At 40.6% G+C, this 24,192-nt stretch overlaps 1 protein-coding gene across 1 annotated transcript in view; it reads right to left on the bottom strand.

Moving 5' to 3' along the window:
* The window catches only part of LOC126284436 (uncharacterized), a 51,544-nt gene extending 36,980 nt beyond the window's left edge, over positions 1-14,564 (bottom strand). The window contains exons 1-6 of the mRNA XM_049983769.1: positions 14,507-14,564; positions 10,324-10,448; positions 9,990-10,057; positions 3,531-3,622; positions 2,773-2,958; positions 2,045-2,159 (exon numbers count right to left, since the gene is read on the bottom strand). Of these exons, the coding sequence (XP_049839726.1) occupies positions 2,045-2,159; positions 2,773-2,958; positions 3,531-3,622; positions 9,990-10,057; positions 10,324-10,405 (543 nt within the window). The 5' untranslated portion in view covers positions 10,406-10,448; positions 14,507-14,564. The remainder of the gene's footprint in view (positions 1-2,044; positions 2,160-2,772; positions 2,959-3,530; positions 3,623-9,989; positions 10,058-10,323; positions 10,449-14,506) is intronic.
* Between the last annotated feature and the right edge of the window lie 9,628 nt (positions 14,565-24,192).

The raw sequence follows: 24,192 nt of genomic DNA, 5'->3' as shown, positions 1-24,192 counted from the left end.
AACTTTGACCCGACAACTGAACAAACAACCTAGATCTAGGTGGCATTTGATTTACGTTGTTGTATGTGTATCAAAAGTGATAAAAATAATATTTATATGATTTCAACTGCGTCTTTATTACTGATCCAAAATTTACTCTCCCTGCTCAACCTTCTGTCAACGTTTCATAGTTTGCCAAGGAAATACCTAACAGCGTCTTAATTATCACTTATAAAGATCAGTCAAATGCAAACGAGGCAAACTACGTAATGAGCTTGATGCGGACGTTGGTAATGCAATGTCTTCTTTTGCACTTGTGGTCTGTAGCCGTGCTTATGTTTTATCGTGATAGCTTTTTCTTCTATGTTTAGACAAAAAAAAAAAAATAAACCAAAAAAAACGATGTCTCTAGATAGCATCGTACCTGCATATGCAATGTCATCTAGCGTCGAACGTTTTTACCGTCACCAGTAGTCACTCAGAAAAAGGTGCCCTTTATTCGGAATCAGGAACGAACAGCGCGAACGTTCACCGCTGCACCACTTGTCTGTTAGATGTGCTCGTCGTGAGGTCAGCTACTCATGAATGCGTCCGACTTTACTACAGAGGCCGAGAAAGAGGAACTGCGCGCTGTCGTAAATTTTCGAGTCTGAAAGGATGGTCAGAAAGCTAAAATTATGCCCGAATGTATGCCGTGTATGACGTATGCTTAATGTCACGTGCGCGGATGGTTGCGTGAAATAAACGATTTGGAGAAGGTCGCGTATCGTTGAATACCAATAGTCGGCCAGGATAGACTCACAGAGTAACTACAGTTTCTGCCTTTGCTGCAGAAGACACTGTCGTCCAAAATGACCGACAGCGGACAGTGGAAGATATTCGTCACGTTTTGGGCTTCTGTCAGGGTACCGCTCTCGCCATCACGACAGCGCAGCTAAAGTTCCGGAAAATCTGGGCGCAGTGGCTGACGGAGGATCAAAAGCTGAATAAAATGACGACATATCTGAAGAAACTGGAAGAGTATCACGGAAAATAATGTTTCCTATGTAACTTCCTGGCAGATTAAAACTGTGTCCATTATACTTGTCCGGGCTGTTATGCCGTGGTCGGTTGATGAATTTTGTCTCAATTCCCAACGTTGGGAATTGAGACAAAATTCATCAGCCGACCACGGCATAACAGCCCGGACAAGTATAATGGACATGATATTTCCGGCCGTGAAAGTCTACATTTTAGTATCAGATTAAAACTGTGTGTCAAACCGAGACTCGAACTCGGGACCTTTGCCTTTCGCGCCTCGGTTTGGCACACAGTTTCATATCAGCCCACACTCCGCTGCAGAGTGAAAAATCTCATTCTGGAATGTTTCCTATGCCGTATTGTAGAGGGAGATGGAACATGGTGTTTTTATTTTCAACCGAAGGGCAAGCATCAGAGCCAACAGTGAAAGTACATGAATTCATTTCTAATGAAAAAACCCAAATACGTGCACCTTATCTCTGGGAAAGTCATTATGCCCCTTTCCTTTGACTGCAAGGGCCCGCTGCTCTTTGACTTTCTGGAACACGGCGCCACAATTAACGCACAGAGGTACGTGGAAACTTTGGAGATATTGAACTTTCCAGTCCAGACGACAGGAATGTTGATAGCTGGTGGTTTATTGCAGGCTGATCGCCGGCTACACGTTACCAAGGTTGTTTCGACTACGCTGCGGAAACGTTGCTCGATATCTCTTATACATTCTCCATACAGTCCAGATATTTGCCTACTTCTTTTTCACCCCTGTTGGAAGACATTCGTGCCCGTCGATTTTCTTAGGACGAAGACGTGCACGCCTGAGTACAATTACCGTTCCACCATTTTTCCATTGAGGCAATGACCGTCTTGTCTCACAGTGGGATAATGTATTAACAGTTATGGCCATTACTTTCGAAACAATGAACAATTTACTGAGTTTTCTCCATGTATCTCGTTTTCATTTGACTGAACCATCGACATGAAAATATCGCAAAATTGTAAAGCAATGCTGGGAAGTCAGATACACTGAAAATCACGCAGTACTCACTGTCAGGATTACTGCTGCCGGAACGTAGTCGATGTCGTAGTTCTCGGTGAGCAAACTGTCACCAGCCACTCTCAGACCAGTATAGCCCTTAAATGTCACAGATTCCAAGACCAGCCTGCGGAAAGAAGGAGTACCGGTACAAAATTAAAACTCTTGATTTATGATTCGTGATTTTAATTCGTTAATAACTAAAATCGTTACTTTATTCTACTGATACTTTATTTTTCACATGTCAAAATTTCTAGCCTACATTTATTTTCCTCACATTAGAGAGGGAACAGAGAGTCTGAACTGATGTGAAAAAAACAGAGATTTATTTCAATGATTCACTGAAGGTAGATGCAGGTAATAAAAAATTGGAAATTTATGTTAAGTTCCTATGGGACGAAACTGCTGAGGTCATCGGTCCCTAGGCTTACACACTACTTAATCTAACTTAAACTAGCATACGGTTAGGACACTAAGGACAGCACACACACCCATGCCTGAGAAAGGACTCGAAACAAGGCGCCTCATACCACGGGGCTACGTCGTGCGGGACACGTAATAAAAGTATCTTTAAGGAGCTGCTCATTTGCGTTTGTTCGTTAAACGACTTTTCTTATTTTTTGTTGGGTCTTGCTGTGGAAATACCAATAGCACATTGAGATACTATACTTTCTTATCTGTATACGTATGTAAGACCGTTTATGGCGCACTGGATACAATAGGTGTCAGTAGTAACCTACCTGAAGCTGCCTTCGCTAACGAGAGGTAATATCTTGAAGCTGGAAAGCGACGAGATGGAGAAGTTGCCGTCCACAACGATGGTGCCGACGATGCCCTCAACGGCCATGTTGAAGTACTCGAGGTCGGCGCTGACGGAGGACACGTTGAGGCGCGGAACAGACACCACGTGCACGCCCTTCACTTCACTGCAACAACGCAGTTTTCACAAAAATTTGATCACAACTTTCGTCTTTCTTCGTACCTATGAACGGTGAAATATAAAATGATGTTAACACAGTCCGATAAAGTAGGTGCTATGGATTAGTTAATTCAAAGGTTTCATATTAAATGTTACCAACAGCTAAAATTCTGAAAAAAAGTACTCGCAGCCGTCATCGATGACTTAAGAGATTAGCAGCCGCTATCATTTGGCCAATGCTCTCCTTATCAGTGGTTGATGGTGACCATCTGTATTACCACGGCTAGGGTTTAATTCCTTGAATGACAGCCTGGACAAAGCCAGAAAAAGCTAACCACATGGAAATGTATTCATTTGTAGCACTTTTTTTTAAGGAAGAGTAGCTTTTATTTCCTGCTCCGGTCATCGCTAGTATTTATGATTTACCTAGCGCCCAGTTAAATTCCTTGTTCATTTATTGTAAATTGTAAAAATTAATGTGCAGATATAAACTGGTTGAACAATTTGTTTCTTCAATAAAATTAGTAGACGAGAAAGGAAAAGACCACGTAAGCAGTTAGTTTGCATTAGTATACTCACACGGTCGTATCGGAGTCTATCTGGAAGAATAAGTCGTTACCAACCATCTGCGAAGCTTTTATCACAGGGATAACTGGTAACGCTTCGAGACCCTGCGAGTAAACGAAAAAGAAAATCATTAATCTTAAACAGTTAGAATTCATACAAGAAAGTATAATACGAATTCCCACTACATTCTAGCTCATGGAATAACCTTTGACACTCTGTAATTTAATTTCAGACTAGCTCTCTTTCATTGATTCTTCATTTCACTCGAAAACTATAGGAAAATTAATTAACCATCTCTACTACAGGTTCACAAGTTAGGAGAAGACAGGATATTACACTTACATTCGTATATTACTTGTGTATCATAGCTTAAGTGGACAAGACACTGATCCAACTTTGAATACAAAACCTTCTGTTATTTTTATTGTAACCAGTTCAAACTAACAGTATTGTAATAGCATATAAAAGTCAGAAGTACAAATTTTGAAAGATAGGGTTAGAAGTATCTAATTCATGTTCATATTGTAAAACATACTTTTCATGAAAGTTCACTAACTGAGATTTTAGGCAGTGAGTATAATTATTTTCCGTCAACCACGTGCCTACGCTATTCATTACCCTATACATTAATCATTCAAAGCAAGGCCTACACCTTTTACACTCAGACTTACGTCTTTTGAAAATGTTGTTGTTAATAACCTGTCATTACAATGCTTTAACATGATCGTAGGCTAGCAACCCAATAATAGCAAACACAACCAGATTAAATTGTCCTCTTCAGTTTTTGACATTGATGAGCAACTTTTTGCTATCTGCTTCGCCAATAAGGAAGCATTTATCAATAAGTACATGTTTTTTGAATCCACGTTCGTCGGCGGACTGTATTTCGTGTTTCTCTATCGACGTGGTTCCCAAGTTTCACTTGACAGTTTACATCATGACACAGCCTACCAGACGCACGTTTATACGGCGAAAACGTGCTTTACCGACAGTCCACGCTGAAAACCCAATATGATTTTTGGTTTTCACTATATAATGCCTCACCAGGTCTTCCGAACTCGTCGATCAGCGAATACCCCTAAGCTCCTAACAACAACCTGAAAAAGACTGGCGACAGAGTTTTATTTAAAAATATGTGTAGTCTCTGTCTATGTGCCACTTGAAACAGTTATTGATTCCTTAACAAGCATTATTCAGCTTCATATAAAACCGCGATGTAGCTACTAATTTGCAACTTATGTAATAAAATTATTATTTTAAAATATGAAATAAGACGCCAAATTCTCCGCATTTCGCAAACAATTCAGGAAGTATTTCACGCGCTAGTGAATACACTGTGTTTGAGCGCTCCTAGGTCGCTGAGATACTCATTTCCCCACTGCATGGATTAAATCTCTCTGCGTGACGCTTCTTTCACAATATTTATTTGGTGAATGCCTAGAGAATATCACCTGCCATCATATGTAGTGACAGCACCGAAGAACAGGAAGGTGGTGTTACGCAGTGGGGGTCTTTTTTGTGGTCGGAGTGTGGTCACCTTACTGCGCTTGCGGAAACACTGAATGACTGTACCAAAACGACAATTTGTCCCGTCGTAAAGCAGCATCTGTAAGGCAGTTGTTTGTAAACAGTAACATTCTCGAAACGGACTGGCCTGCCAAGAGTCCCAGTCTAAACAGAATGGAACTACTTTCGTTGTAGACCCGACTGCCCAACATCACTACCATAAGTGATTTTGGCTCTAGAGGAAGAATGGCGTGTCATTTCCCCAGACATGCAGACGCATAACTCAAGTGTCCCCAGCAGAGTTAAAGTCACTAGAAAGACTAAAGGTGAGTGCACCCCGCATTAAAATTCGCTAGTACCCAGCCCGACAAAAACAGCACACAAAAGTAGAGGAGGATAGGAAATGAAACCTCATGGGTCGAGTAAGTTTGTGATGTTATATCATTGGTTACAAAATCGAGTCATATTTTCAGATGAACTGGCAACATAAGCCACGTTTTCATAGGGTTTGTAGCCCTTCTGGTCTGGGTACCTGCACATATTTTCTTGGGAAAAGTGTCACACCTAAACTGTCCACTTTGCTGCGGTGAGCTGCCCAACATCTGCTGTTATTGGTCCCATATATCTCTCATACTGCCACCTGGATATTGTTAACTACCGAGGTCATCCATCATACAAATAGGTACCGCACTCATACAATTATAGTCGGTGCTGACCTCAATCTACTCTTGATATGCTGGAGAAATTATACGTTTAAAGCCAGCGGAAGGCACAAAACGTCATCCGAAATTCTACTGAATGCCTTCTTAGGAACTTATTTGGAACAATTCGTTCAAGAGCCCAGTCGAAGCGCAAATGGGTGCGAAAGCATACTTGACCTCTTAACAACAAATAATCCGGGCAAATAGGGAGTACCGTGACGAATTCATGGATTAGCGACCACAAAGCAGTTGCTGCTGGTCTGAATACCGTAACACCAACAACCATCAAAAACAAATACTGACTGTATCCATTTAAAAAAGCTGATAAAAATGCTCTTAACACCTGTTTAAGAGACATTTTTTGCTCCTTCCGATGTCATCATGCAAGGGTAGAAAAAATGTGAAATGATTTGAAACAGGTAGTATCGACTGCAGTTGGGAGATATATACCACATAAATTAGTAAGTGATGGTACTGTTCCCCCATGGTCCACAAAATTGGTCACATCGCTGTTGCAGAAGAAACGAGAAAAGCATGCCAAATTTAAGAGATTGGGAGACTTTTGCAGAAGTTCTAAATATAGCACGTACTCCAATGCGAGATGCTTTTAATAATTTCCATAACGAAACTCTGTCTCGGAATCTGGTATAAAACCCAAAGAGATCCTGGTCATACATGACGCACACCAGTGGCAAGACGCAGTCATTACCTTCACTGCGCGATAACAATGATGAAGTCACTGATGACAGTGTCACAAAAGGGAAGTTATTAAACACGGTTTTCCGAAACTCTTTCACCAAACAAGACGAAGTAAATATTACTGAATACCTACTAAGAACAACTGCCTAGATGAGAAACAAAGAAGTAGATATTCTCGGCGTAGCAAAGAAGCTTAATAAAGGGAATGCCTCCGGTCCAGGCTGTTCCTTTCAGAATATGCTGATACAATGGCTGCATAAGTAGCAGTTACATGCAACCGCTCGCTCACAGAAAGATCCGTACCTAAAGACTGGAAAATTTCTCAAGTCACACCAATTCTCAAAAAGGGAAACAGGAGTAATCCATTCAATTACAGGCACATATCACTAACGTCGATTTGCAGTAGGGTTTTGAAACATATACTTTGTTCGAACATTATGAAGTACCTCAAAAAAAAAAAAGAAAAGAAAACAACGGTTTATTGACACGTAGGACGGATTCAGAAAATATCGTTCTTGTCAAACAGAACTAGCTCTTTATATTCATGAAGTAATGAGTGCTATCGACAGGAGATGTGAAATTGATTCCATATTTTTAGATTTTCAGAAGGCTTTCGACACCGTTCGTCACAAGTGTCTGCTAACCAAACTGCGTGGTTATGGAACAACGCCTCATTTGTGCAACTGGATTCGTGATTCCCTGTCAGAAATGTCACAGTCTCTAGTACTAGAAGGAAAATCATCGAGTAAAACCGAAGTAATATCAGGCGTTTCCCAAGGAAGTGTTATAGGCCCTCTTTTGTTCCTGATATATATTAACAATATAGGAGACAACCTAAGTAGCCGTGTTAGACCGTTTGCGGATCATACTGTCATTTACGATCTTGTAAAGTCATCAGATGACCAAAACGAATTGAAAAATGATTTAGATTAGATTTCTGTATGGTGCTAGAAGTGGCAATTGACCCTGAATAAACTAAATCTAAATTTCGATTACGCGATAAATCACAGAACTCTGAAGGCTGTAAATTCAACCAAATACTCAGGGATTACAATTACAAATAACCTAAATTGGAAAGATCAGATAATATTGTGGGCAGAGCACACCAAAGACTGCGATTCATTGGCAGAACACTTCGAAGGTGCAACAGGTCTACTAAAGAGGCTGCTTGCACCATACTTGTGTGCCCTGTTCTGGATTATTGCTGTGCGGTGTGGGATCCGCATCAGGTGGGACTTAGGAACGACAACGAAAAACTTCAAAGAAAGCCAGCTTGTTTTGTGTTTTCGTGCAATAGGGGAGATAGTGCCACAAACATGATACCTGTATTGGAGTGGCAATCATTAAAACAAACGCGTTTTTCGTGGCGACGGGATCTTCTCATGAAATTTCAATCAGAATTTTTTTCCTCCGATTGCGAAAACATTCTGTTGGCACCCACCTACACAGGGAGAAATGATCATCACGATAAAATAAGAGGAATCAGGGCTCGCACTGAATAATTTAAGTGCTAATTTTTCCCACGCGCCGTTCGAGAGTGGAACGGTAGGGAGACAGCTTCGAGGTGGTTCATTGAACCCTCTACCAGGCACTTTACTGTGAATAGCACAGTAATCACGTAGATGTAGATGTTCTATGAGGGACAAATTAGGGATTATTGCCGGCTAGGGGAAGACGTCGATATTGGGCCGACAGTTCGCAGAGAGATCTGCCATTTCTGAATGAGCATTTTCCTATTGAAAACTGATTTTACGGTACTGTTGCATTAGATACAATATGTGAGGACACAAAGTGTCCGTGACGTAGCGTTGTCCCTACAGTGATCCCTCTACCACTTGCGGCATTGACTTGAAGTATTAGCCAATGCTTCACCATAGCATGATGCCAGCAATAACACCGCTGTGCCCCTCCGAAAGTTTCGAAGAACGGAGTCTCTCGCCGGCTATGTTCATCCAGGACAATGTCTGTATGCCACGTGAAACAATTACGGATTCGTAAACAATCATCAGTTCATCGCTGAAAACAATATGGTGCAATTCATCAGGAATGAACTATTGCTGCTCAATGCCCAACTCTAAACGTAGTAATAGTGTCGTAGAATAACGGCAGACTATGCATGGGACAACCGTATAGCCCTAGTTCCGCTGCGGTTAATCTCCGACGAGTGGTGTGGGATGACACAGAAAGTCGCCGGAAACTGATTGCTGGTTCTTGGATGGGAGTTTCAGAAGTGAGGGGGCTACGGTGTGTTTGGCGCAGAATACGGCGACCTACTCTTGTGGGAATCAGACGTGCTTGACCAGAACCTTTACAACGAGTATGTCTGCAATCACGTTCCCATTAAGTCCAACATCGGGCCACTGTCACATACGACTGCCCCACAGATCTGTATTTTGCATGATTCGAACAGCCAGCCAAATGGAGATCCACACGGAGGCACCTTTCAGCACTCAGACGCTGGCAACACTGTCTCAGACTAGTACGTAGCATCTCCGCGTCTTTCACTGTGATCGCTCATCAGCTGACGACGTTTACGCTCCTTATGTACACTATCAGATCTGAGAACATCACTTAACGCGAGCAACACTAATGCGTTCTGGAGAGCGATCTACCTACCGCAGAGTTGCAGTTCTAATCGTTTCCACAGCCGCCGAAAGTGTGCGCACGTACGAATTTGTATTTACATCCCATCATGACGTATGGGCGCTTCACTCGGTTTCCCAGGCAGTGTATTTGTCCGGATACCTTTGATAAAGTAGAGTATATTATGACTGTACCGCTACTCTCCGTAGATACTAGTCTCCAGACGTACAGAAGCTGTTCCTTTACTACATGGAACCTCAGTGCTACAGCTTGCCGTAAATCCTTTACCTACACATGACATTAAGCTTCTAGAGTGATACACATATCCTCCTACCATGCAAATAACATTTTCAGAAAATGTATGTAGATTGCAGGAGTGAGTCATTTTGGACGTTTCCGTAAGTATCTGGCAAGTATTCCTGAATTTGTTGTAGTGACAGTTTTCCCTTTAATAGAAACGATTATAACAAATTCTTCCCTGTAACAATTGTAAAAATAAACACACAGCACAAATAGTAACACAATTTGAACAAAAGGTACGTCATGAGTTGGAGAAAGACTCCGTATTATTTGATAATACTTAACAGCATAGTAGATGTATTGTTTACTAACAACAATACCATGAAACTGAGGAGATGTACAACAAATAAAATTCATACAGTTTTGGAGAAAGTTCTCAAGCAATGTATTTTTATCTGTTGGAACAAGGAAATAAAAACAGGCATAGAAAGGATCAGAGGATACAATCTTTCTAAGGCCGCAGGCTATAGTTCGTACGGAACGTAAATACACTGCTTGAAGAAGTAAATAAGCAATCTTATGAACATATAATTGTACGAACTTAGCTCGTAGTAGCTTCACAAAGGCGATAATGACACAAGTGCCTATTGTAACCTATCGCCCAGGATGTGAATGTTTCATAATGCCTTACAAATATCACTTATGGTGAGCAGATTTTCTTGTAATGGCACTTGTTACTTACCGCGGCAATTCGCCTGTTGAATAGAGGCTCTGCATTCTTCACTGCAATTCTTAGGGCCTGACTGGCAACTACGAGAAAAACCAGAAAGATAAAAAGGTTGTCTGGCACTGAAAGGATATTATCGTAAGTAAATTACATTCAGAACCAGAAGGTTATGTAGTAAAAACTGTTTAATAGGTGCCACCAAATGGGCTTCCCTCTATACTTGCTCAGAGTTGCTTCTTGCTCTCTTGTTTGTGTACAGTAAAATTACAAAACGTTAGAATGCATGTAAATATTTGATGCCATGTGTAGAGGAATATTACATTTATTATGACAATGCACCGATACGCACCGAGAGATGACCCATGCAGCTTGTCGGCCTTAACAGCAGCAAGGGCAACGGCTATGAGCAACGGTACGCAGGCGGCTTGCATGTTGTCACCGGGAGATGACCAGCATTTGCTACACGATACCTACCTACACGTAGAAAACAAATATAGTAAGCATGTGCATGAAATAAAGCCAACCACTAATTACACGAAGTGCCACATAAAAGAACTGTTTCTTTATTTTCCCCATGTTGAAATGCAATGAGGTGACAGAAGTCATCGGATAGGGATACGCACATATACAGATGGTGGTAAAATTGTGTACACAAGGTATAAAGGGGTAGAGCACTCATTTGTACTCGGTGATTCATGTGAAATTATTTCCGACCTGATTATGGCCACACGGCGGGAATTAACGGACGCCGAAAGCGGGATGGCATTTGGAACTGGACGCTTGAGACCTTACATTTTTGCAGTTCTTGGGGAATTCAATATTTCGAGATCCACGGTGTCAAGAGTGTGTCGAGAATACCAAATTTCAGGTATTACTTATCACCTCGGAGAACGCGGTCCCCCAAGGCCTTCAGTTAACGACCGACAGCACTGGAACTGGTGAGGACTTATAACTGCTATCAAACGATCAACACTGCACGAAACATTCACAGAAATAAATGTGACAAGTGCGATGAATTTATCTGTTAGACAGTGCAGCGAAATTTGACGTTAATGGGCTATGGCAGCAGACGATTGACGCGAGTATCTTTGATAACAGCACGCTAGCGCCTCTGGTGCCTCTCCTGGAAAAACCATGGCATGTCCAGATGAGTCCCGATTTCAGTTGATAAAAGCTGGGGGTACGGTTCGAGGGTGGCACATATCCCATGCAGCCACGGATTCAAGATGTCAACAAGGCGCTGTTCAAGCTGGTGGTGGCTATATAATGGTATGGACTGTGTTTACATGGATATGACTTGGTCTTGTGGTCCAGCTAAGTCCAACCATTGACTGAAAATAGCTGTTTTGGACTACTTGGAGACCATTTACATCCATTCACGGATTTCATGTTCTCAGACAACATAAGAGTTCTTGTCACCACTCCAGTTATTCCCGACTGATTGGAAGAACATTTTGGACAATTTAAGCCAGTGATTTGATCATCCCAGTTGCCAGACATGAATCCAGTCAATAATTTATGGGCACAAAATCCTCCACTGGCAACTCTTTCCACTACGGACAGCTATAGAGGCATCATGGCTCAATATTTCTGCAGGGGACTTCTAATGACTTTAGAGTCCATGCCACGTAGAGTTGCTGCACTAAGGAGCGGGAGGGGAGGTCCTGTACAAAACTGGGAGGTATGACTTCTGTCACCTCGGTATGTATCACATTCCAATTATTTCAGAGTTCGTTTAGTGTATGGTTCTTAGTTTCAGTACAAAATCACTGTTTTTGTTACTGGACAACGTTTGAAAAATATTTGTTAATTTATCGCTATTTCTGTAGATCGTGCAGTAAGGATATTATATCACATTAAAGATCTTTAGTAGCATTCTCAAATAAGCCAAAGAGACAAAACTACTGAACAACGTAAATAGAGTAATCCTCTATGAACTACATCAAAAATCTCGAAATGTTATTTTCCCGATCTGAAGGAATCTCGAAAAAGGCTGGAAGGGAGGACACACAGGTAATACGACTTCTGACCTCTACATAATCCATTAGCTTTTTTCTAGTGAAATGAAAATGTAGAAATATGAACCTAGTTAGTTGTACGAGAAGGTAGGGTGGCTCAGACTGTCAACGACACGTATATCAATTATTCGTAGCTTAGGTATTTTGAAAGTTATAAACTACATCATAAACATAAACAAGGTGACAATGCAGAATTAATTATATTTCTTGATAAATTCGTGGTGTAAGGTATCTTTCACATCAAATCATTTAATAACTACATTAACAGTTCATATACTACATTAAACCGTAAACCATTTGAATAAATAAGTGTAAACATGAGAAAGCGTAGAGGGCCAATTGCACATTGTAAAAATTACTCAGGTCAATACAGGTAAATTATTAAAACCTATAGTTTGTATACAATAGGGTATAAATTAACAAATTAGATAACATTACTAGAATTCTATAGACTACAGGAAAATACATTGCAGTGCAACCAACAAAATATTGTGTTAAACCCAATATTATTTCAAAGGAAATTATAAGAAATGGCAATTCACAAATAATTCATAAGCAAGCATCTTAATAATCATTTATTCGATATACTCGAGAGAATTAGAAGAACAACCAGGAAAAACGCTAAGTGTTTGTCAAGGTGTCATTCAATACCCCTACTAAAATACAAAACAATTCTGATCGGACTTTACAATAAATCGTTAAATTGTGGAATTCTCGCAAAAGTTTGGTGCTGAGATCAAAATAAGTAATGTGACTTCATTTACAAATGTTTTTCTAAACAGTTAAAATATGGCATATCCTTTTAAAATAGTTCTTAGTGTAAGGCACTTTAGACTATTATTTCAATTTAGTCATAAAAATATCCTTCAAACATTAAATATTAGATAGCAGTATTATCTGTTTCTCGATACTATTTCCCTATTAGCATCAATGGGTAATTTTATGTTTGTTAGAGAAGATTTGTCTGTGTTATTCAAGATGTTTTGTTAGAAAATTCAAGCTTCATAAAAATGCTGCTGTAATAGAGTAATAGTAGTCAATGAGGAAGATGGAAAAAGTTATGGTTGTTGTCAAATCAGTAATAGGGAACAAAGTGGTTTGATCTTGTGCCCTGCAGTGCTTAGCTTAAATAACAATTGTATTGATTTTAATACACAGTTATTAGCTCGACTTGTACATGATAATTCCTATTGTTAGTGTTGATCCATATTAACTTTGTCATGTCTAGAAGTTGACAATGGCTGCATAGTACTTATTTTGAAACAATTATTATGCCGAACTAATTTTGGATCTCATGTTCGTCTTTAGTGGTTTACTTGAAGCTACATTACATCAGACGAATATTCTTTAAAACATGTTAGGAATAAACCACATCTCCATGTAGGGAAGAGAATGCCTCTTGGTGTTAAAAAACCAAATACCACACTAACGTTAATAGAAAAAAAAAGAAATCTCGATAACGGTGCAAAAAGGGAAACTGTTTTTAAATGGCTTATTAAATGGTTTTCTGCAAATTTTGTATCCCTTTGTTGTGAAAAGTCACTAGTAATGAGCCATGAGTAGGATGCTACCGCTACCTACGAAAACTAGATTGAACGAACAGCGCAAAATAATTTGTACTACTGAATGAACTTATGAAAACTAGTTGGAAGAGACAAATGTTGAACTTCTTAGCAACTAGAATCAGCCGCATTGTGAGACTGCAAGGGTCAGGGAAATATGAATCACTATCTTGATATTTCCCCGTTTTCGTTCTTTGAAGTCTCTTGGTGTAATACTCTTGGTGAAAATCGTCTTTGAGGAAAAGGTGGAAATAAGATTTAATCTCTAAAAGACGTAAAGTATGATGACCATAAACAACTAATATTTACTCCTTAACGAACTTTATGCTCCACTGTCGAGTAGCTTACTTTTTCTATAATCTTCCAACATAACTGTAAATAGACAATACATAACTATGAATTAAAAAGTGTTTCGATTGATGAAGCCTAAATAGTTCGACGCCACATCATAACAGATTAAGTAACATCGGTTTTATCTGCACCAGGCTAGTGATTTTTTTACGCATTACGATACAGTATTTTGGTTCCGTAGTTCAGGCATCTTTCAATCTTTCTTAAAGTGTGGTACAATCGAGAGTGAATTCACGTACCCATATACTCAGAAAGTATTTTCCGGACTACTGTGCAATTCAATGTCTGTACGTTTCACTAGCTTCCAGAATTAATTCTTCAACTGATTCGACACGCTAAAATCGATTTTCTGTTAGGGCGTACGGCTATTGCACCAAATTTCTACCTCTAATATCCAAGGCATGAGTGATTAAAATGAAAACATACTCAAATCGAGATTACACCATTTTCCGGGGAAGCTATACCAAACAATGATACGGGAAAGTGACCTAAGAACAATACTGGTGTTTGGTTTTTGTTAAATTGATCGTCAGAGGGAGACAGAAGAAGAACAGAAACGAGACTTGCTGTATCATACCACACCTAGAAAAATAGAACTTACTGTGTCTATCACAGGTTGCGTCGCAGCAAGCACTGTTTACACTTGAGAAGCAGGTCTTCTATAAGTACTATTGGACTCATGATATCTGGCAAACACTTCACAATTATACAGTGGTAGATCGATAACAATAACATTAGTGTCAGCATTCTAGTGGGCGAGAGATTTGAAGATAACTGATCGACACCTGCTATAACCCTATGACAAGTTCAAACTCTGTGAGATTGTTTATCTTTCATGGCGCCGCAGTTTCGTCAGTGTACTTGACCGTATGTCACCTGCACAAGATTGGCTTGTTTTCTGAATTAGCTTCTCTTTTGTTCTGCCGGCAGCTGTGATCTGTTTGTCTAACCGCTATAGCTATCTCCCTGTCTCTCAGGAGGATTATGAAATGTCAAGCACGTATTTTTGTTGTAAATCAATGTTTTATGCCTAAGAAGATTTCACTCGCTACTGAGAAGGTCGTTGTTCGTAGATCCTTACATTGACACACACCCACGTAGGGAGAAATGATTATCATAATAAAATAAGAGAAATTAGAGCTGAAACGGAAGGATTTATGTGTCTCTTTTTCCCACGCGACATTCGAGAGTGGAAAGGTACAGAAGTAGTATGAAAGTGGTTCGATGAACCCTCTGCCAGGCACTTAAGTGTGAATTGCAGAGTAACCATGTAGCTGTCGATGTTTTTGCCCCCATAGACTTATTACTAGAAGTAACAAATCGCAGTCTTGTTTCCCACCGTAATAAAAGCTAGTTCACTTTGCCATCCGTATTTAGATCCTCTGTTCGCTCTCATTTTTCTAACTGCATCAGAAGGAGCCCATCGACTTTTACAAATATTATTCACAACTGACTGTGCATCCGTTGGTCAACAGCTGCACATAAGCACTTTTTAGTATGGTACCGACAGTAATAGGTTAGGAAACATTTAGCAGAATTTTCATTCGCAGAATAGTGTTTTAAAATACTGTTTGTTGAGTATATTTATATACACTGTCCATTCCATGTAAACACAGCACACACCATTATGGAGCCACCGCCAACTTCCACAGGGCCTTGTTGACGAATTCGATCCATGGATTCATGGGGTCTACGCCAAACTCCGAGCCTACCATCAACTCTTACAATCTGAATTCGGAACTCATTTAGTATTAGTTGAAAACAGTCTTGATAGGTATTTTAGTTTCTGTGTTTATCAACTACGCGTTTCACCTTATTTAGGCATCGTCAGACTCATCTGAATTTGGCACTTCTCAGGACGATCCATTAGACATACCAAATTGAGATCAGTATGAAGATACCTAAATAAGGTGAAACGCGAACTTGATGAATAAAAAACAACTGCAGCCGAGGCTATTTGCAACTAATACTATTAAACACGGGTTTACTGATTCGTGTCAAAGATGGGTTGGAAGAATATCGGAACTCATTTTACCTGGCGGCTTACCAGTCGTCTAGGGCCAACCGGTACTGTCACGAGTCCAGGAGAGACACAGTAGGCGATGTAGTGCTGTTAGTAAAGGCACTGGCGCCGGTCGTTTCCTGTCCTAGCCCATTAACGGCAAATTTCACTTCACTATCCTGACGGATACGTTCGTCTTAAGTCCCACGTCGATTCGTTCGCGCAGTGTTGCTTGTCTGTTAACACTGAAAACTCTGCGCAAATGCCGCTGCTCTCGGTCGTTAAGTGAAGACAGTCCACTCTTGATACTGTAGGTCTCGGAATATTATATTCCCTAACGATTACCGAAATGAAATGGCCCTTGCACGTAGCTCCGACAGTCATTCTGCCTTCAAAGTTCATTCCTGTCGTGAATTCATAATCAGGTCAGAAACGCCTTCAAATCAATCATCCGAGTACAAATGACAGCCGCGCCAAATCACTGCCCTTTTACACCTTATGTATGTAATACTACCACCATGTGTTTATGTTGATACAGATATCTCATGACTTTTGTCACGCAGTCTAATCTAATCTGGATGGATCATTTTTTCTAAGGGTGCTCTTTTCCGCAATAGATTATTGTCCTTAAATATTTTTTTCTCAAAAGGTGGTCGACTTTTTGATAGTGCAATTACTGCCTACCAACCAATTATTTGTACGTCATTTGCAATCGTCAGCTAAATTATTTTCTACTAGCTATTAACATTGTAACTAAACACACATGGAAGTTGAAGGAACTGAAACACTTCTCACGAAGCCCGTTCGTATGAAACCCGTCTTGCTTTGATCGTTCATGAAATCCATATCGCAGCAGATAGCATGATTCTTTTTTATCTGTGCTTCCTAAAGATGGGAAGGTAATCGGCCGAACCCTTTCAAAGGAACAATCCCGGAATTTTCCTGGAGCGATTTAGGGAAACGTAAATGAGGATGGACGGAGGCGAGTTCAAACCGTCGTCCTCCCGAATGTGAGTCTAGTATGCTAACCACTCCGCCACCTCGTTCGGTATCACGCTTTTGGCTAATTTCATTGCAAAATACTGTCTTATTATTATTATTTAGACACCTGATGCCGCCACAGTTCTTTCGAGACACGTCGTATCAGACTAAACAGTGATATTAAGCCTTGACTGAAGCGGAAAAGTGTGCTGTGTATAACGTTAACAAGAAAACACTGCTACTTCATTTAAAAATAGGTGAGTCTCAATAGCCTTTAATGTTTTTCTTAACTTGAAAGTGCGCTAAAATTAGACTATGACATGATAACTATATTTGCCATTTACGTAGAAAACCATGCTGTGGAGCAACCATCTCACGCACGGTCAAATATTTGCTTATTTATCTCGCATTTCACACTGGCAAGAGTATGATATTCCGGTCCTCTCTTACACCTAATCAGACTTCATTTTACCGCGAAGACATGAATTTGCGTAATTTATGTTGTCTAATAATAATAATAATAATAATAATAATAATAATAATAAATATATACTATTGGATCTATGGAAGTTGCGATATGGCAGTCTTGTATTTATTTACCTGAATCAAACCGTGCTCGTAGTTCAGGAGAGATGGAGTTGTGACTTTAACTCCATCTCTCCTGAACTATGGACACAGGTTTGATTACAAAAGCATGCAAAGCCGATGGTGGACATCGTCGGATCATTCAGCTGTAACACGAATAAACTGTTGGACTTCGATCTGCCTATCTTCTTCTAAATTCTTGTAAAATTATTAGTAGTGAAGCACTAACAGAGAAAGTCACAGAGACAGTGTTTACAGAGACCACAATGACGTCATCAGATATTACACTTACGTACACCAATGTCATCGTCATCTTCGTTTTGGTACGTCAGAAACTTCGAACAGGTACGAATTTCTGACATAATCTTGCCATAGGTTCTTTGATGTACCCCCCAATATTTGTATAAAAATCCCTCTTAAGATGAATTGAGTGTAATTTACTCGTGAAAATGTGGAGTTAACTAAAATGTTTGAATTGGTTTTGGTCGTAAATATTTTCGACTTAATGGGAAAAATCACCAGCAACTAGGCGGCCTATATGGATGAGCAAGAGTCTACCTGAGGCATCAGTAACCCATGCGTTGTGAACGGTCATGGAACAGAGTAATCTGAAGTGTTTTCACGAATAAATTTAAGAATATTACTATTAAGAGCGTTACTTGGATGAAATAATATTATTGTTTACTTGGATCCCTAAATCGAGGCTGTTGCAGCTGAAATGAGTTTTCTGTTTCTTAAAATAACTTTAACGCTAGATCTAGGAAAAGACGGCAGTGTGTGTTACCTTTACGTAAAACCGTGAAAGCTAGTGAGATACTCGGGCTATTTTGAGAAGGCTCACTGCATCATAACCACTATTAACAAACGTCATAACAGATTAGCAAGTCGACATTAAGTCAGTGACAGATTAATAAAACTTATGCACATTAACAAAGAGGACGACAAGAAATTAACCATATCCGAAAAAGTAGTTGGCTGTCTGGGTGGTCGAGCGGTTCTAGGCGCTACAGTCTGCAACCGCGCGACCGCTACGGTCGCAGGTTCTAATCCTGTCTCGGTCATGGATGGGTGTCATATCCTTAGGTTAGTTAGGTTTAAGTAGTTCTAAGTTCTAGGGGACTAATGACCTCAGAAGTAGTTATCAATAACGAAAGTATTGGTACCATATACGATAAAGAAAAGGGGAAAATTACATCGGGGAATAGTAAAAAATATAGATATTCCTTCATACGACAGTGTAAAAGCTAAATATGTGCGTACCAAAGATAATCTGTGTCTACATATCTGCACAATGAAAGTCAGTGTACACTGCAAAGCGGAGGGTGCTACGTACCAATATTAACCGTTTTCATCCTTTTGTTCGAGCGTTATCTGTGTGCCTCACCGTAGGCCCTAACATCTCGTACCAACTTCTCACGATCCTTACACGTTATATGTTGTGAGTGCATCAGAGGTGGTGGAATGAATAAAAGAGGCGTTAAATGCTTTCGCTTTCGCGTGAGTGTATTTGGATTAGGCTTCTGGACACCGAAATCAATTATACAATCCTGGAAATGGAAAAAAGAACACATTGACACCGGTGTGTCAGACCCACCATACTTGCTCCGGACACTGCGAGAGGCCTGTACAAGCAATGATCACACGCACGGCACAGCGGACACACCAGGAACCGCGGTGTTGGCCGTCGAATGGCGCTAGCTGCGCAGCATTTGTGCACCGCCGCCGTCAGTGTCAGCCAGTTTGCCGTGGCATACGGAGCTCCATCGCAATCTTTAACACTGGTAGCATGCCGCGACAGCGTGGACGTGGACCGTATGTGCAGTAGACGGAGTTTGAGCGAGGGCGTATAGTGGGCATGCGGGAGGCCGGGTGGACGTACCGCCGAATTGCTCAACACGTGGGGCGTGAGGTCTGCACAGTACATTGATGTTGTCGCCAGTGGTCGGCGGAAGGTGCACGTGCCCGTCGACCTGGGACCGGACCGCAGCGACGCACAGATGCACCCCCAAGACCGTAGGATCCTATGCAGTGCCGTAGGGGACCGCAGCGCCACTTCCCAACAAATTAGGGACACAGTTGGTCCTGGAGTATCGGCGAGGACCATTCGCAACCTTCTCCATGAAGCTGGGCAACGGTCCCACACACCGTTAGGCCGTCTTCCTCTCACGCTCCAACATCATGCAGCCCGCCTCCAGTGGTGTCGCGACAGGCGTGAATGGAGGGACAAATGGAGGCGTGTCGTCTTCAGCGATGAGAGTCGCTTCTGCCTCGGTGCCATTGATGGTCGTATGCGTGTTTGGCGCCGTGCAGGTGAGCGCCACAATCAGGACTGCATACGACCGAGGCACACAGGGCCAACACCCGGCATCATGGTGTGGCGAGCGATCTCCTACACTGGCCGTACACCTCTGGTGATCGTCGAGGGGACACTGAATAGTGCACGGTACATCCAAACCGTCATCGAACCCATCGTTCTACCATTCCTAGACCGGCAAGGGAACTTGCTGTTCCAACAGGACAATGCACGTCCGCATGTATCCCGTGCCACCCAACGTGCTCTAGAAGGTGTAAGTCAACTACCCTGGCCAGCAAGATCTCCGGATCTCTCCCCCATTGAGCATGTTTGGGACTGGATGAAGCGTCGTCTCACGCGATCTGCACGTCCAGCACGAACGCTGGTCCAACTTAGGCGCCAGGTGGAAATGGCATGGCAAGCCGTTCCACAGGACTACATCCAGCATCTCTACAATCGTCTCCATGGGAGAATAGCAGCCTGCATTGCTGCGAAAGGTGGATATACACTGTAGTAGTGCCGACATTGTGCATGCTCTGTTGCCTGTGTCTATGTGCCTGTGGTTCTGTCAGTGTGATTATGTGATGTATCTGAGCCCAGGAATGTGTCAATAAAGTTTCCCCTTCCTGGGACAATGAATTCACGGTGTTCTTATTTCAATTTCCAGGAGTGTATTTCAAATACGACAAAATATAAACAGTTCATCATCATCAGCATTAGGCTGGTTTATGTTCTGCCTGTAATGGCAGTCATTTTGACTTATTCTCCCGACTGGCATAAATCATCTTATCTGAAGGGGTAATCTTCCTCCCATCATTGTTTTGAGATGTTCGTTCCCATTTTCCTATTTCCTTGTATTTTATTGAAGATATTATCAATATTCAGTTCTCCGTAATGTGCAAATTTCTAAACCTGTCAGTTCTTGTGCATCTCTCTTTCTGTCCTTAGATATATCGTATCTGTTGCTTGTATGCGGCTTTCTTGATATTTACTTATGCCCCGCGATTCACAAGCATTGGAACTGCCACAGTCTTATAAAATTTCTATCTCTAGTTTTATTTTTTAGGCATGTTTATTGTGCCACATATATTACCAATTGGTTCAAATGGCTCTGAGCACTATGGGACTTAACTGCTGTGGTCATCAGTCCCCTAGAACTTAGAACTACTTAAACCTAAATAACCTAAGGACATCACACACATCCATGCCCGAGGCAGGATTCGAACTTGCGACCGTAGCAATCCCGCGGTTCCGGACTGCGCGCCTAGAACCACTAGACCCATATATTACCAAACTTTGCTAATTTCTTCTCTGTCTTCATCCTAATTATATGTGATGTTGCAACATAAATAGCTCAACTGTTTGACATGTTCTACAGTTATGTTGTTAATCACGGTCTTTCTTCTTGAAGGCCTTCGGTTTTCGTCTTCTTTCCTGAAATCGTCAAGTAGTACTCTTCTCAAAACTTACCTTTGTTGGTTATCTTCTTGCCCCGTCATCAATGTGACGTCATTTGCATATAGAAGGCGATTCAGGTGGGTATTTCTGTTAGTCTTCATTCCCCAGTTAAAAATTTCCTTCCGTAAATAAATGTTGAAAGTGTGGGTGAAACGCTGCACTCTTGTGTTCACTCTTTTGTTTGTGTCAATGGCTGTGTGTAGCAGTGTGTAGCGATGAATTCACAACCTTCAATGCAGATACGCATTTACGTTAGACCCCCGCGCAAATCAAAAATTAGCGAACGTGGAGGACATGGACGGGGACTCAGGATAGGTGGTGCTACGTGGGAAAGCGGGTCAGCTGGGAAGCGAGCAGAGATAATCCAAGCGTTTGGGTTAAGCACTGCGTCCGGATGGCGTAATGATTAACGCAACTGACCAGTAAGTAGGAAATCCCGAGTTCGAGTCTAGATCCATCAATATCACTCGTCGCAGCTGATTCTGCAAAAAGTTCTGCTGTGTTGATGTCATTAGTTCCCTTTCATTCTCCCCTCTCCACCAGCAATTAACATAATATGTATCACAGCTGCGAATTTCGCGTAGTGTCTGTTGTTTCAGAGATGTCCAAAAGAACACCACATACTCATGTAATACACGTAGTTTAATTTTTTTAATTATAAATACTGCAGCTACTGGCCCCTCCGAGATCCCATTTGTTCTTCGCCTAATAACTTCTCAACTATGACCTACAATCTCTTGTCTACTTTTCTTCCATAAATTTTAAATGTGGTGTACCATAAGTTGATTCCTCTACGGTTCTGAAGGGACCGTCGTAACTATGGTACATTTTTTTTTTAAGTAGATCCATTTCTCCAGCACACATTAAATAAACTTAGTAGTATCACTTGTAGTAGGGTGCTTCGGTATTTTAATAGTTCAGCGTTTATGTCATTCATTCTGTTCTTTTTGAAGTTGATGGGTTCTATTAATTCATGCATACATCAATCGTCTATAAATGGATTCAATTTCATACCTTTTATTCTACGTGTAGCATGTTTCTTCGTACCACAAAGTCTTGTAATTTTCTATCCATTTTGGTAGGATGTTAGCTATTTCAGTAGCTTTCTGTCTGTTTCACTGAATATTTTCATATTTTTTACACGCTTTAGTTTACCTTCCGTGAATAGCGTCTTCTATTACGCTTATAAATCTATCCCAAATTTCTCAACGATCCCGTATGAGAGCTCGATGTTCTGCATTGCCTCTTGTTGGTAAATTTGGTGGTTCTCCGCTGTTGGTTCACTGAGATAAGCGTTTTGCTTTGTCTTTATAAGATTTTTTAAATTCTGATGTTCAGATGTTTAACACTTTCTTTATCTTTCTTTATAATGCTTCCTCAGCTGCTTTCTTACGTACAGTTTTCATATTTCCCCATTTCTTCTATATTTCCCTGATTCTCCTTGTTTTTCTAATTCTTGATTAAGTATTCTCGGGTACAGACCTGTATGCTACGTACATATAGTGAAAGTATTCTGTAAATTTCTTTCTTCATAGTGTCTTCTGTCAACTTTTTGTTCTTTCTCCATTTGGTGTACCTACATATTTCGCCAAGAAATGGTCATAACCTATGTCATACCCCGTTTAGACTCTTGCGTCTCTTACTTTGACTCGTAATTTATCAGTAACGATAAAGTTATCAATAAGAGACTAAAAACCTCTAGTGACCATATCTATTTATGTATATCATATTTTGCGCAATAAGGTACTGGTTACCTTTATTTTGTTAAAAGAAGCCAAATATTTGGGCTAACTTTGTCATTTATAATGATTTTTCCCATTATTTGGGATAGGTTTATACCCTACCCTTGCTTGCTCTGATGCTTTACACCCAAAAAACTGGGCTAACTGTTGAGAATCTGTATGATAAACATGTGGGCGCATAAAATAACACTTCATTTGATGCACTAAGCTAAAATAGAATCATTCCAGCACGATCACGAGTGAACTTTAACTATCATTGCTGGGTATTAGCTTTGAGCCGTGACGTTATTATCTTGCAATTTGTGATGCCAGGTGTTTCTGAGAAGAGATGGAATATAATATTTAAAATATTTATTTTACTTTGTATTGGTTCTTGAAATATAGCGTGTGCTGACTGACTGAATGACCTGTATGCTAGATTAGAAGGTGATAGCTTTATCTGAAATGGCGAAGCCAACGAATTAATATATAAAATCTTAGTCGTGGTGAGTTAATAGTCTATATTGTAGTCCGGGGTCTAGGCTAGGTGATAATCTGACTGGCTGAACGACCTTTATGCTAGATTAGAAGGCAATAGCTTTGTTTGTGACGAAGAAGTCAACAAATAAAATATAAAATCTTAATTGTGGTGACTTAATATTTTCTACTGCACTTCGAGGTGTAGGCTAGGTGATAGTATGATTGCCATTCGCGGAAGCAACGAATGTAACACAATGAGAATGATACTTAGTCATGAGGCGGAGTGCATTTTAGCATTATGAATTTCGATTAGTGGTTTTATGTTTGCCATTTTGATGTCCTCGTAAGTCTAAGCGGATTGGTGCTACGGAAAGGTTCCAGTTCTCGAAAGTAATGTTTTGAAGCAACCAAAAATTTAAACTATAGAGAACACCAAGTACAGTACTAATGTCTCTTAGAATACATCCGAATTTTCTTTCTATTTGTCAGAGGATTCGACTTTGTAGACGGAATCTGATGTTTCTTCTTGTTTTTAAATCATTTCTACCAAAACGATGCTCACGTTATTTTCTTAAGACGCAAAGAAAGAAAGAAAGCAAAACGGTGGCTACAATTACAATGATATTTGTAAAGGCTATGGTGGCGTACTAGATTATAGAGATGAATAAAAGGAAACAAAATATATGTCTCTCTATGTTCAGAACCTATTTTTGAATGTGGTATGCTAAATCTCTAGAATACACTTAAGAAGTAAGTTTAGCAAGTAA

The sequence above is a fragment of the Schistocerca gregaria genome, chromosome 1, assembly GCF_023897955.1.
Source record: "Schistocerca gregaria isolate iqSchGreg1 chromosome 1, iqSchGreg1.2, whole genome shotgun sequence".
Taxonomy (NCBI): Eukaryota; Metazoa; Arthropoda; class Insecta; order Orthoptera; family Acrididae; genus Schistocerca; species Schistocerca gregaria.
Note: the sequence above shows the minus strand (reverse complement) of the source record. Positions and strands in the feature narration are given on the sequence as shown.